The following is a 15,129-nucleotide window of genomic DNA, read 5'->3' as shown; positions in this document are numbered from 1 at the left end:
GACGCCGTGGGCCAGCGGCCCCCCCCCATCCCCCCCACCCGGCGGGCCGCACCCGGGGTCCCTCCCGGGTCCTCACTTTCGGACGCTGGGCCCACCAGCTCGCTCGGGTTCCCGCCCCGGGCCTCCCCGTCCCCTCCGCCCCTCCCTGGGAGCTGGGGGCGTGGCGTCGCTGGGGCCCCGCCCCTCGGCGCACGCAGGACGCGATCCCGGAAGCTGACAAATTCCAGGCGCGCGGCTGATTGGCTGATCCCGTCTGCGTTCGCCCCGGGCTTCCCCGAGTTTTGCATCGAGTCTGGGGCGAGGACATGGCCCTGTCGAGTCAGCACTTGCGGGAGCTGCGGGGGCTTCTGTGCCCGCTGAAGGACTCTGGGGAGGACGACAATGACTGTCTGAAAGGGGGTGCGGACGAGGAGGAAGACCCGGTGTTTGTGGACGCCGAGGAGCTGTGCAGTGGGGGCATAAAGGCTGGCTGCCTCCCGGGCCCCCTTCGCGGTGAGCTCGCACGCCCGAGCCCAGGCCTGGGCTCCCAGGATGGTTTCCCTTTCCAGGCTTGCCCCAGCCAGGTGCCCGCTGGTGCATGGCTAAGCCCTCTCCTTGCTGCGACCCTGCTGCTTCGTCCTCATCCCAGACGAAACTCACTGACGTCGAGGCGATGCCGGCCCGATAGGACAGAGTAGAATTTTGCCTTTATGGGTTTCGTAGACCAACGCTTTCAAAGCCCCATCTTTCTTCCGCGGTGCTGCTGCTGGTTTCAAACTGCTGACCTTGCAGTTGGCCAACGTCTAACCACTACACCAGGGCTACTTAAGATAACATGGTATGATTAATAATAAGAATGATAACAATAGCTGAGACTTTATTTGAGTATGTGCTGTGTGTTAAGCTTGGGCTTCATCCTTATCATTGTATTGAATGCCCACAAATCCTCAGGCATTTTTCCTGAGTGGTCGTGGGGAGGCTGTTAAAACTTGTGTAAGATCAGGCAGCAGCAGGTGGATTTTCTGTATTTACACTCAGAATCAGGACCTTGGCTTTAAACCTATCCTGCCTGGAGTCAGTAGACTGTAGCTACTTGGAAGCGAGCAACTGGAGGAACTTACCTAAGTGGTTTTTAACTTTGTGTCGTTTTCTGGTCTATAAAATACAGGTTGTCCCCGATTTAGGATGTGTGGGTGGGCACTGCGAACACCCTATATTGTGTTTTGTAGCATGTACTATATACAATGTTACAGTGAGTAATTTGCTGATGTTATCACTCTCACACTAACCCCATGACTAATAATGATTTTGAAATGATTTCTAATAATTTCTAATCAATCACATGGTTTTTAAAGATACTGACCAGGAAGGGCAATAAGAAAACTAAATAAGAAGAAAAGGTATTCACCTTAATCCAGAACCGATTTATGGCCGAGTAGTGAGTAGAACAGAGCCTGTTGTAAGTTGGGGACTACATGTTTGCTGTGACTAATATTTTACAGTCCAGACCAGTGCTGCCCTTTGCTGTCTGCTCTGAAGAGTACAGTAGCCACCAGCCACGTGTGGCTAATGGGAACTTTAATTGAAATGTGGCCAGTGTAATGGAGGTGCTAACATTTGAAAGAGGCAAGTTTTCAAGTTATTTGTGGAGGGTCATTCATTCATTCTCAAAAGTATCATTGACTGGGAACCCTGGTGGTGTATTGGTGTTTGGGGCTGTGATCCACATAGTCGGCCGTTTGAAACCACCAGCAGCAGCTCTGCGGAGAAAGACTGAGCTTTCTACTCTGGTAAACAGTTACAGTCTCAGAAACCCAAGGGGGGGAGAACGGGGTTCCGCTCTGGGTGACTGTATGGCAGTGAGTTACTATGTTTCCAAGGAGCCCCGGTAGCACACACAGTTAAGCACCAAAATTGCTAACTGAAAAGGCCAGTGGTATGACCCGGCCAGCAGGGCCATGGGAAAATGAGCTGGTGGTCTGTTCCGCTCTGACAGAGTCGCGATGTGTTGAAATAGACTGAAGGGTGCACAGCAGCGCTTGTGTTTTCAGCCAAGTTGCTCAAAGTGATAGGTTTCTATCTTCATGCAACTTGACAGTGTAGTGGACTACATAGACAGTCTTCACATCATCGCAGAAGAAACCGCAAGACTACTTAGTGCTAAGGAAGAGTTGTAGCCAGTGCTCTAAGAGGTTGTAGTAGGCTTTCCCAAGGAGGTGATTTCTAAGCTGCGTCTGTAGGGCACTGGATGTAAGGAGGACATTTAAGGTGGAACCACTGATGTGGAGGCGCTGTGGTAGGAGGAGCGTGACATTTTTAGGAACTGCTGGGAGAAGGCCAGTATTGGCTAAGACCAGAGCAGCAGGAAGAGCACTGGCCTTGGAACTAGAAGAGCAGACATTTGCTGTTTGTTGTGTGCACCTCTTGGTTGACCCAGACAGGTGAAACACAAGTTTCCTCTCTAGAGTGCTTCAGTTCAGAAATCAACATGGGGGTGGAATAAAGTGTTACAGACGCCCCTAGGAGACATCTGTATAGGTTTCTGAGGTGGGGTGGGTCGTTGAAGAGTGCTATCTAGGATAAGACATTGGAGATGGAGTTTTAAAATATCCTAAAATTCTTCTTCTTCTTTTTTTTAAAGTTGTAATTTGTGATGAAACTACTGGAGAGAAATGTGAAGTGTTCGGACGTTTCCCACTGGTGGGCCCTTGGTGGCGAGTGAAGGTGCGCGTGAAACCGGTGGGGAAGAGCTATCAGACTCAAGGGTTCCCGTCCTACTTTTTGCAAACGGATATGTCGCCACCAAATCAAAAACACATCTGTTCCCTGTTTCTTAAGGAGTGTCAGGCCCCCAGTGAGTTTACAACTCACTTTTTAAAATGGGTCCATGAAGTATCGAGCTATCAAGACCTAAATTTTGAAAATATTAGGGAAACATTAAGGTCTTTTCACAAGGAAAGTGAAAGGAAAAACAAAAAGAAAGCAGCACAGAATGAACAGGAAGAGTCTGTGTCAGACTCCGAGACGAGCCTTCCGCTGGAGAATACAAGTAAGTGTGGTAGCAGCCTGTGGCTTTAGTGTAACTGAGTTGCTTATCACTCTAGGGCGCATTTTCCATTGGGTTTGTGGACATGTATTTAGAGTATGTCAATGAGAGAGTAGCCTGGTGTGTATAGAATGTACTCCTGAATGCCATAGGAAACCATTGAATGAACATAAATGGGGGATTCACAGGATCAACTTTGTGAACCCTCCCAACCCTGCCCTACACACCTGTATTGCTGAACATGTCCACAGGAGAAAAGACACTACTCCCAACTGATCCTACACATATTCCTGAGATTGTCAGGCAGACTCAACTATGGTTCTTTCAAGCGGCTCCTCCGCCCTTAGACGAAGACTGCACACTTCACTATGCCACCGCAACTAATCTTGAAGTTGTCAAGGGTTTCCTGTTACTTTGACCAACAGTCAACAACGGAGTCAACACAAATAATGTATTGCATTGGGCAGACGGGCTGCAAGAGACCTCTTTAATGTGTTAAAAGGGAAGGTGATGTCACTCTGAAGATGATGGCGCTGTTTGACCCAGGCCACAGGATTTTCAGTGACGTCGTGTGCACGTTGTGTGACAATGTGGTAGCTGGACAATGGATAAGGCCGACTGAAGAAGTGATGCCTTTGAAGTATGGTGTTGGTGAAGAGTATAGTACATCCCATGAGTTGCCAGGAGCCCAGGTGACATAGTAGGTTAAGCATTGGGCTGCTAACTACAAGGTCAGCAGTTTGAACCGCGAGGGAGAAAGATGAGACTCTCTGCTTCCATAAACATTTCACAGCCTTTTAAACTCTAGGGAACAGTTCTTCTCTGTCCTCTCGGCTCATTATGAGTCCGAAATGGCTCGTCAGCAGTGGATTTGGCAGAAGAGGAAACAAATCTGCCTTTGAAGAGGTGCACACAAGACGCTCCCTAGAAGGGAGGAGGAGGAGACTCTCACAGAACTTGGGGCATGTCGCCGGGAGGGAGCAATCTCTGGAGAGAATTCCAGGCTTGGTAAAGTAGAGGACCAGCACAAAGGAGGAAGACCCTTCAGGGGAGTGACAGAGTGGCTGCAACAATGGGCCCAGACAGCAACAGTTGTGAGGATGGCGCAGGACTGGCAGTGATTTGTTCCGTTGTACATCAGGTTGGAACTGAGTCAACAGCTCTGGTGCATGGTGGTTGGTCATCGGGCTGCTAACTTCAAGGTAAGCAGTTTGAAACCACCTCTGCAGGAGAAAGTGAGTCTTCCTACTCCTGTAAAGAGTTAGTCGTATAATATAGCCCGACTTGGCCTGCACCCTCATGAAGAGATCACTGATGATATGGGTGCCATGGGAGAGTGTGGTGAAGGAACTCGTTGGTACCCGGCTGGCTGTCAGCAAGAATGGCACCAGGGGTCTTAAAGGCTTCTTAAAACAATCAGCCATCTAACGGAGGCATCAACTAAGTCCACATGGAAGAAGCACACCATCCTATTTGATCCAAGGATTGTAAATAATAAAATCCAAATCCAAAGGAGGGGACAGTCTCAAACTCAAGTGCGATCGAGTTGATGCCCACTCAGTGAGCAACCCTATGGGACAGGGTAAAACTGCCCCTGTGGGTTTCTCAGACTGTAGCTCTTTACAGGAGTGAAAAGCCCAGCCTTTCTCTCACTGGAGGGAATGGTAGCAGAGTTTACATTGTGAACACCTGGTTTGCAGAAGGCTCTAGGTAAAAGAAGAAGCCTAAAACCCATTTGCAGGGTCCCCTCCCGCATGGAGAAAGCCTCTGGTCGCACTCCAGGAATGAGTGGCCTTGTGATGAGACAGAGTACAGTGTAAAGTGGATGATGGCAGATGGAGTTAGGTTAACATGTAACACCTTATCATTTGATCTCCCTTTGACCCTTTCAAAGTTGTTTTCATTTTTTTTTTTTTAGTTTTCATTTTTTAATATTTTCTGCTTTCTTTTCAATTGAGATTTTTTTGTATTTTGTTTCGTGATATGGCAGTGTTTTTGTTTCTTTGTTTGCTTCCTGTTGGTGTTTTCTATGATTTTCTGTGTACGAAATCCAGGGTAAGTAAATCTATAGAGAGAGTAACTAAATGAATAATTACCAGGGGCCTGGCAGGCGATTTTGGGGGAAAATAGGGGGCTAACAAGTATGAGAAGAAAATATTTTGAAATTGATTGTGGTGGTGATTGCACAACTTTTCTTCAGATGACTGAGCAATCAAATTATTTGACATGTGAATTATATGCAAATACAACTTTTTTAATGTAAAAAAAAGTATAGCCTTGGAAGCCCACAGGGGCCGTTCTCCCTGCCCTAGAGCCTTGCTGTTAGTTGCAGTGACTAGACGGCTGTGAATGAATAGAGCAGCAGCAAAGGTCTTCTCTGTACCAAGATGGTATGCAAATCTAGCTCGTGGGAGCGATTTTGCTGAACTGTGAACAGGCACGTCCCATCATCTCCTCCTCTCCACTGAAGTTACAAGCCCCAGAACTGAATTCTGGTTTATTTATCCCTCGGCTCCTTTTCCCTTCGATTTTGCCTCCTTAGAAAGTGGCAGGTAGATGTCATTTGCCTTGCATTTGCCGTCTCCCTTTCCTTAGAGCTCATATCTGCTGTCTCCAGTGCCTCCTGACCGCACCTTCAAACGGGAGGATGAGTCAGACGGGACTGCTCCCAGGGTTCCGGTTCGTACATGCAGGGGTTATTCCAAACAAAACAGGCTTAAGCACGTTGCTGGGCCAGGGGATGACTGCAGACAGGTTTCCCTAGTAATAAGCTTGCCTTAGTTCTAATGGACGATACGTGCACATCAAGATTCCATCAAGGCGGGGGCTTCCTGGGGGATCTGCTAGGTCACTTAAGTTAAAGACAGAGAAGTCAGCTCAGAAGGCTGTGACATTTTTTTTTTAATGACCAAGAGGCAATCATAATTTATTGCCTCAAATCACACAGCATAACCAAAGAGGATTAGTAAGAACATAGAATTAGCAGAATTAAAAATCATTGGTGAGGAAAAGGCTGGAAGTGACCCCAGGATGTTTGTTTTTTTTCTTCATGTCACCACAGCGAGCGCCTGCTCATTCTCTGAGGCTAGCAAGGGCTGTGTGAGCACTTTATTAGGAGTTTTACCCCATCTTCCCTGCAGCCATGATCTTGCCCCTTCAGATTGCTTTCCCCCTTAAACTCAAGGACATTGGCAGGGAACATGACGTGCATCCCTCAACGCAGCCACACTGCTATTTTCTCCTGGCAGAAGTCAAAGAGCACAGGATTCTTTTTTTTTTTTTAAATTCTTAACGTCATTTTATTGGGGGCTCTTACAGCTCTTATCATAATCCTTATTTACGTCCATTGTGTCAGCACATTAGTACATATGTTGCCATCATTATTTTCAAAACATTTTCTTTCTGCTTGAGCCCTTGGTATCAGCTCATCTTCCCCCTACTCCCTCCCTCATGAACCCTTGATAATTTATAAATTATTATTTTTTTCATGTCTTACAGTGACCACTGTCTTCCTTCATCTACTTTTCTGTTGTTTGTCCCCCTGGGGGTGGGTAGTGGTGGTTATATGTAGATCATTGTGATCGGCTCCCCCTTTCTCCGCCACCTTCCCCTTCCCCTCCTGGTATCGCCACTCTCATTTTTGGTGCTGAGGGCTTTATCTGTCCTGAATCCCCTGTCTTTCCAGCTCTGCTCTGTACCTGTGTGCATGCTCTGGTCTAGCTGGATTTGTAACATAGAATTGGGGTCATGATGGGGAGCATTAAAGGACTAGAGGAAAGCTGTATGTTTCAACGGTGCTATACTATACCCTGACTGGTTCGTCTCTTCCTTGTGATTCTTCTGTGAGGGATTGGCCAGTTGTCTAGGGGAAAAGATTCTTTAATTGCTAGTTGCCATCGGGTTGGTTCCAATCCATAGCAACCTTATGCACAAACACAACAAAACACTGCCCGGTCGTGTGCCATCTTCAAAGTTGTTCCTATGGTATCAATCCATCTGCTTGAGGGCCGCCTTCTTTTTGGCTGCCCCTCTACTTTACAAAACATGATGACCTTCCCCAGAGACCAGTCTCTCCTGACAACCAAAGTATGTGATGAAGTCACACCATTCTTATCTCTAAGAAGCACTCTGACCATACTTCTTCCAAGACAGATAGGTTTGTTCTTTTGGCAGTACATGGACTCTCAATCAATGCCACCTTCAGAAATGTAGAAACAAATGAGATACGTTGAGAAACAATAGCTCCACATTTGGGAATATTTTGGTAATGAAGATTTTTTTTTTTTATGATTTGATAGCAGTTTCTTTACTTATCCGTAGAGTCTCAAAGTTCTCACCACCTCTACCTTGTCAATATGCAGACCAGAACCCAGGGAGACTCCCCTTCTGTGGGATTAGGACTGTGGTCTGAGTAAAGGCTGTGACCGAACTAAAGGTCATGCATTCTACCCTAACTCTTAGAACCTTTTCCTCTTTCAAATGACCGAATCCTACCTAATTCAGACAAGAAGAGGTTAGAATTATTATACCACAAAATGGAGGATAACCACATCAACTCTCGATGTAGGGCTATCCCTCAATCCTGGGGATCATGGCGTAGCCAGGTGAACACATGTTTCTGGGGACACACTTCAATCCATCCTATCTAACTTTTCTTTTGAGTTTATAAGAAAAGATTCAGTTTATATTTAATTATTTTTAAGAAGGCAGAGGGGAAAGGCCAAGATAAGAGTAATCCGTCTCAGAAAAAATTCAGTCAAAATTGTTTAAAATATGTTTTTCTAAATATAGTGAATCAGTTACCTGGGCATTCATATCTATGGACATTTCATTTTTATCTATGTCACATAAATTTGATAGTACCTTAATGATTTTAATGAGAAAAGCATCATGATTACCATTGGAAAAATTATAATATAAAGCGTAATATGTGAATGATTTTTGTTTTTATGCCTAGCTTTAAATTATATATTATTTAGTCAAAACTTTGGTTCTGATGATGTTATACATTAAAGTAATAGTCGAGGAAGCAATTTTCTTAAGGCATTATAGAACAAGAATTTTGGTTTCAGTATAAGGTTATCCATTTTCTTGCTGGTTAAAGTATGTTCATTCATCCCTCTGACTGGGATTTCCTCCACTGGTTGTGCTAAATGAGCAAGACCTCCCAATCCTTGCGTGTGAGCTCCATTGCATATTGTAATGTGGTCTTTTCTGATATCCCATAGTTCCGTTTACAAATGCTATGCGAGCCTTGCAGTTTCCAAGAATAATGGAATTCCTTCCAGTTCTCCTGCCTCGCCACTTTAGCCAGCTCATAAACACAGACTCCATGATGCTGTTGGAAAATATAGAAGAGATTCTGGGTGCATGTCCATGGAAACTTGGATTTAGTAAAGTAAGTAAAGTGTTCTCACTCACAGCCATTGCGTCAGTGCTGACTCATCATGACCTCCTGCCAGTTTCCAGGAGTAGAAAGCTCAGTCTTTCTCCCTCAGAGCGGCCAGTGGTTTTGAACTGGCGACCATGAGGATTATAGTCCAATGTGTAACCACTACACTACCAGGGCTCCAGAAGTAAAGTGTTAAAGAGTTCATGATAACTGTCTAAAATATGAATGAAAGAAAGAAAGAACTCAAGAAACAGCAAAACCAATATTTTGAAATGTGGAGGTAAATTTGGGGGTAACTCAGAGAGTTGAAGGCGAGTGCTGTTGGAAAGCATGTGAAAGGGTCCACAGAGAGCCCCTGCTTTTTCTGTCTGGGCCTTGCAGTAGTATTTTAATACTACTTTAATATTTTAATATTAATACTACTGCAGTAGTATTTGACTTTTAAGACTGATAAAAAGCACAATCCTAATATCAAAAACATACATGAGATCACAGCGTGTATTTTGGGGGGAGGTTGTATTTTGGTGTGCATTTTGGGGGTATATGAGGTACACTGTTGTTTTCTTCAAATTCAGTATTAGATGCATCATAGTTTTCTCCCAGTTTAGTTGAAATACTTATCTTTTGGGAAATAAAAATATTCCTAAGGAATAGCATAATTTGGTTATAAGTCTAATTAGATTCATCAGTTAAATGTTCATGATCCAGCCATTGGTACTCTATTCTCTTAAAGGTAACCTACAGGGAGCTGAGACTCCTGCAGTGTGAGGCAAGCTGGGCCGCCTTCTGCCAGTGTAGCGCTCTTCTCCAGTTGATGGCGCCCCTCGAGAAGGACTCGCTCGTAATATACGCTAAGCTGAAGGAGATGTGCAGAGAGTTCGGGCACACGTACATCGAGGAACTTGACTTAAGGGCTAAGTTGCCGAGCCAAATGTCTTGTGATGACGTTTGGCAGTCTCTGAAGTTTTTGAAGGACATTGGTGTGGTGACCTATGAGAAAGGCTGTGTCTTCCCGTATAACCTTTATCAGGCCGAAAGGGGCATCGCCTCGTCCATATGCCAGCTGATGATGCGGCCTCCGTGGCACCTGCACGTGGATGTCAGGAAGGTACTTGCATCTCTTGCTGTCCCCAAACCCGAGAATTCAGAAAACGGCGACGGGTTGAACGCCAGTCAACTGGATGAAGCAAGATTAGAAAAAACTCTGCACATTGTCGACACAGGGGACAACCGTGACCTTGATGGCGGGGACAGTGAACTTGCTGCAGAGGTGCACGACGTTCCACTGGATCAGGATCAGGTGATCGCTCTGGAGATGATTTGTGCGAACGCAGTGACCGTCATAAGTGGGAAAGGTGGCTGCGGAAAGACCACCATCGTCAGCCACCTTTTTAAGTACAGAGAGCAGCTGGAAGAAGAGGAAGTGAAACAAGCCTGTGAAGACTTTGAGCAAGACCTGGGTGGATTGGAAGAATGGATGACCTTGACTGAGCACAACCGGGTGGAGGGGGGCAAGGCTGTAGAAGTCCTCCTCACAGCACCCACGGGCAAAGCAGCTGGCTTACTGCGGCAGAGAACTGGTCTTCAGGCGTACACACTGTGTCAGGTAAGACCTTTGACATCTGCCCACGGGCGATTAAGGACAAAGTTAGTTTAACAAGTTTTTAAAACTTGGAAAATAAAAGTTTCCTTCAGATGGCAGTCAAGTGACATTGAGTACCTGCTGGATCGCTGCCATGCAGTAGATAGATGTGACTCCAGTCTCAGCGAAGAGCCCATGCCGGGAAGTCAGTCAGAGCCCTGCTTCCCCAGAAAGTCTTATTCCAATAGCGACTTTTAAAAAGGCTGCTTAGCTAAAGCATCACGTTTCCTAGGGCAGTCAGTGACACCTTGGCACGGGTTCTGTTTCCCACGGGACTGGTTATAAGCACGCCAGTGTCCACAGACCACGCCCTGAGAACCATCAGCGAAGGAAGAATCGCGTCTTCCTGCGAGCAAGGCCTTATGTTTTATCTGCTCCGTTCTTCACCGGTGCGTCACCGGTGAACTGCTCTGCAGAGTAGGCACGGAATCCACATTGCCAATGAACGGAATGTGCCTCAGAAAATAATGTAGCCTGTCCTTAGCTCATGGAGTTTTAGGTGTATGAAAGTTGAAGTTTCCTCTAGCCATTTTGTAGTCAAAGCTATGTGGTAGTTGGGAGAGTTATGGAAGTTGCTGTACTATGTGAATTGGACTTTAGAGGGCAGTAGGCTCAGGTGAGGGGAGAGCACGTTATTCAGGGGACAGGCCTACGTGCAGGCTCTGAGTAAAATGCTCACGGTGCACTGAAGAGCTGGGAGGCTGCGCCACTGAACCCTGTCCATTGCAGAATGATGGAAATTAAACGTGGCTTAGACAAGGAATTTGAGCACGACGTTTGGAAAGTATTTTGACATTCGATCATTAACTCTTGGCAGGCCCATGAAGTAGGTAATGCATGCTAGCTCCCTTTTTACAGAAGAGCCATTTGAAGGCAGAATTGTTAAACTCCTTCGCCCAGATCTCAGTGAGTCAGAACCAGGACATGAATTCCGATTCTGACCTCCTAGCTTATTTATCTTTCCAATATCCACTGTGAGGAAGATCTCAGTTCACTTAAAGGCTTACTGTCACGGAAACCATATGTATAGTCACTATGAGTCAGTGTCAGCTCTATGCCAGTGCATGTGTGTGTTTGTTTGTTTGTTTGTTTCTCTCTTGGTGGTGCTATGAATTAGTTGTTGGGCTAACTTCAAGGACTGGGTGCACTAACTCAGAGCGAGTTGCTCGAGGCTTGATGCTTGTTCGCCTGTACTACGAAAGCTCTGTCCAGCAGAGCTTTGTTCCAATTTTTGTTTGTTGAGGGGCGGGATAGCCCCTCGTGCCTGATCTGTCTATTTGGTTTTATAACTTTGTGATCTCTATTTCTTTAGCCCTTTCGTTATGTTTCTCTGAACACACACCTGCATTTAAGATTTTATTTTACAATAAAATAAAAGCCTGTTAAAATTGTGTAACGTTTAAACCTGAATTTAGAAATATTATGTTTGTAGGTCAATTACAGCTTCTACTTATGGAAAAAAAATAAAACGACAAAGAATATCCCGTGGAAATTTTCTTCAATTAGAGTTCTAGTTGTGGACGAAGGGAGTTTAGTTTCTGTTGGAATCTTCAAGTCGGTTTTGAACTTGCTGTGTGAGCACTCCAAGCTCTCCAAGCTGATTATCCTTGGTAAGTTAAATACCGTTGAGCTTCTGGCATTGCCTCAGAGCATTGTGGTTTGTAGTGGGCTTTTATTTTTTAATCATTTTATTGGGGGGCTCGTATAATCCATCTATCCATCCATTGTGTCGAGCACATTTGTACATTTGTTGCCATCACAATTCTCAAAACATTTGCTTTCTACTTGAGCTCTTGGGATCAGCTCCTCATTTTTCCCCTCCCTCCCCCACTCTCTCTCCCTCACGAACCCTTGATAATTTATAAATTATTATTTTGTCATGTCTTACACTGTCCGACATCTCCCCTCACCCACTTTTCTGTTGTCTGTCTCCCAGGAAGGGGGTTATATCACTGTGATGGGTTCCCCCTTCCTTCCCCACCTTCCTCTTTCCCTCCTGGTTTCACTACTATCATGGTTTGTAGGTTGTTTATGCCATTTTCCAGGCAGGGAAAAGCTACACTGAGTTACTCCACCCAGTCTTCTGATGGCCAGGCCTGGCAAAGCAAAGGGTCTTTGAAAAAGAGGAAGGCCTTGGAGGAGATGGGTGGGCCCAGGGCTACACTCCTGGACTCACATACAGGAAGGACCCTGCGGGACTGGGCAGTGTTTCCTCCTGTTGTGCACAGAAGTGTTGCTGTGGGTCATCGTTGACTTACTGGCCTAACAACAAGGTTGTTGTGAATTAAAAAGTTTTAATAGAGTTACTATTAATCATTGAAATGACATGACTATTACAACCTTAAAAATATCACAAAGTCAGGGAAAGTCAATATGCAGATCATTTGGAAATTGCAATATAGATCATTTAAAGTGAATTTTATTAATTGAAGCTGAAAACTCAGACCTCATCAGTCTCTTAAAATCCTTTCCAATTTTGATAATATTGTATTTGGTAGTTGTAATCTATTGACTATATGATTTAAAGCACTTGAGGCTGTAAGTAGTTTATAAGTAGTTGTTTCCATTAAGTAGTTGCTTAAGCACGCAGAAATTATTTTTCGTATCTCTTGAATTTTTTTGTTTCTTTTGAAAGCAAAAGTTTTAACAGAGCAAAACATTATTACTGGAATTTATTCATTCAACTAGGCATTTTTTATTTTACATTCTGTATATTTTTTTTATGTGATTCATGTCATGGGTGCTTCCAGGCCCCATAAGATAGTGAACAAAAGCAAATACTGAGACGTGTTATTTTAAAGTGTTAGCTGAAAGCTGTGTCCCTACACAGGTCACCTGGGCAGTATAGAAGAAGTTCATTTTAGATTTTGTTGCCTTACGCTGTTCCACTGTTTTGTTTTTAGTATCCTACACTGCTTAATTTGAATGCAATTTTTGTTAAATATTTTCAGAGAGACAGTCGTAAGTAAATGGGAAAAAAAGATCTATTTTTCTCTGTTCCAAAAAATTCACTGCCATCGAATTGATTCTGACAGTGTAGACAGGATAGGATAGAAGTGCCTGTGGGGCTTTCCGCGACCTCAACTCTTCGCAGGAGTACAAAGCCCCATCTTCCTCCCGCAGAGCTGCTGCTGGTTTTGAACCGCTGATCTTGGCATTAGCAGCCCAAGTAACCACTACGCCCTCAGGGGACCTTTCTTTCTCTGTTAGAGTATGATCATTAGCATGTCTCTGAGGGAGAAATAAATATAATTTAAAACATTTCTCCTACACCCTTCTATAACTCTTGCTCCCCTCCCCCTTTAGGCGACATTAGACAGTTGCCCAGCATTGAGCCTGGCAACTTGCTGAAAGATCTCTTCGAGACTCTTAAATTGAGGAAGTGCGCCGTTGAACTGAAGACAAACCACAGAGCCGAGTCTCAGCTCATTGTGGACAATGCGACAAGGTATGATGGCACTAGTATTTTGCGTTTTCTCACCTCTGTGTTACAAATAAAAAGGATGCACATCCACACACATCAGCTTTTTAATTTGGGTGATTTCATACAATACATTCACTATAACCGTATAGCAAATCTGTTATTTTTTTACACACATGGTAGTGTAGTAGGTTATGCATTTAGTTGTTAACCATAAGGTAGGTGGTTCAAACCTGCCAGCCATGATTCAGGAACCAGATGAGTGTCTCTCCTCCTGTAAAGCTTTACAGCCTTAGAGATCCACAGGCACAGTTCTACCCTGTCTTACAGGGTCTCTATGCCTCATAATTGACTCGCTGGCCGAGAATTTGAGTTTATTTTTTATATAACCTTGGGAGTGATCCTCTGAGACTTCAGAATTTGGTTTCTCTGCAGTGCACATCAGCATTAGCTCAAACCCACGTGCTGTTGCTAGGGAGAAAGGTGAAGCTGTCTACTACTCCGAGGAGATACAGTCTTAGAAACCCCGTGCAGACTCTGAGTTATCCACTAGTGATGGGCTGGCACAATCCATACATCTGAAAAATCACTATCATTGCTGCGTTATATCTCTTTTAATAGCAAAGCTGCAGGTGTAGCAGGGCTTACAAATAGTAAGAGAATGTTCTGTGCAGGGGACTGAAAGGTTACTTTGTTTTTACCAATTTTTAATATTTGTTTGTGTTGCTTGAAAACCTCCTTGGGTGGATGCCAGCAGGAGCTAGATCAGTCAAGCTTACTTTCTGTGTGCTCCGGGTCACCTGGAGATAGGGAGGAAGGATTGAGTAGACACTGGGTCTTAGGAAGACATTAAGAAAAATAAGGGAGGCAGATATACGAGTATAATATTCTTTTCCTGTTACCCTTCTACCCTTTCCTAAAGGACAGCTCAATTTTCCAAAGGATCCCCTTCAGTAAATTTAGTCTTAGAAAAGTAAAAAGCGTTTCCGTCTTGGAAACCCAGGTGGGCAGCTCTCTGCCCTGTAGGGTCGCCATGAGTCTGAATCTCCTCAGTGGCTGTGAGTAGTAAGTGGTCTGGTCATTTTAAAGTTCCAAGAAGCGGAAGAATCTAGAACTAGTTTTACTTGAGGCTCGGGCATTCCTTTAGGCAGTGCTTTCAATGTGCAGGCCCACCAGCTACTCAGTGGCAGAAAGATCAAGGCTGTCCGCTCCCTTAATGTTTCACAAACCTTAGAAACTTCATGCAGGGGCATTCTCAGTTGGAATCACCTCAGTGGCAGTGGGTTTAGGTTTTTTCCTCCCCAATATCATTTGGGCTGAGTGGTGTTCCTTTTAGCATTGCTGCACAATCAGTGTCACCAACTACTGATTGACTTAAGGATCCCTGTGATATACCAGGGAGCTGTATCTAGAAATAAAAGTATGCTATGCTATGCCTTGGCTCAGCAGCAAAACAGGAAATTTATGATCTTCAGGACACCCCAAATTAACCTGCGGTATTTCCAGCAGGGACCTTACCACCCCCACCCCCTTTCTAATCACCATCTATGAAAAGGCGAAGATGAAACTTGAGTTTTCATTCAGTCTGTTCTTGGATGACCAGTTTCTTGTTAGGCCTCTTCGGAGATCCGTTCTTCTGCCAGCTATCC

At 44.8% G+C, this 15,129-nt stretch overlaps 1 protein-coding gene across 1 annotated transcript in view; it reads left to right on the top strand.

Moving 5' to 3' along the window:
- The first annotated feature begins 243 nt into the window (after positions 1-243).
- Positions 244-15,129, top strand: part of HELB (DNA helicase B) — a 32,161-nt gene continuing 17,275 nt past the window's right edge. Inside the window, exons 1-6 of the mRNA XM_075551324.1 lie at positions 244-492; positions 2,621-3,028; positions 8,254-8,423; positions 9,151-10,023; positions 11,492-11,669; positions 13,366-13,507. Of these exons, the coding sequence (XP_075407439.1) occupies positions 306-492; positions 2,621-3,028; positions 8,254-8,423; positions 9,151-10,023; positions 11,492-11,669; positions 13,366-13,507 (1,958 nt within the window). The 5' untranslated portion in view covers positions 244-305. The remainder of the gene's footprint in view (positions 493-2,620; positions 3,029-8,253; positions 8,424-9,150; positions 10,024-11,491; positions 11,670-13,365; positions 13,508-15,129) is intronic.

Source organism: Tenrec ecaudatus, chromosome 6 (assembly GCF_050624435.1).
Source record: "Tenrec ecaudatus isolate mTenEca1 chromosome 6, mTenEca1.hap1, whole genome shotgun sequence".
NCBI classification, from domain to species: Eukaryota; Metazoa; Chordata; class Mammalia; order Afrosoricida; family Tenrecidae; genus Tenrec; species Tenrec ecaudatus.
Note: the sequence above shows the minus strand (reverse complement) of the source record. Positions and strands in the feature narration are given on the sequence as shown.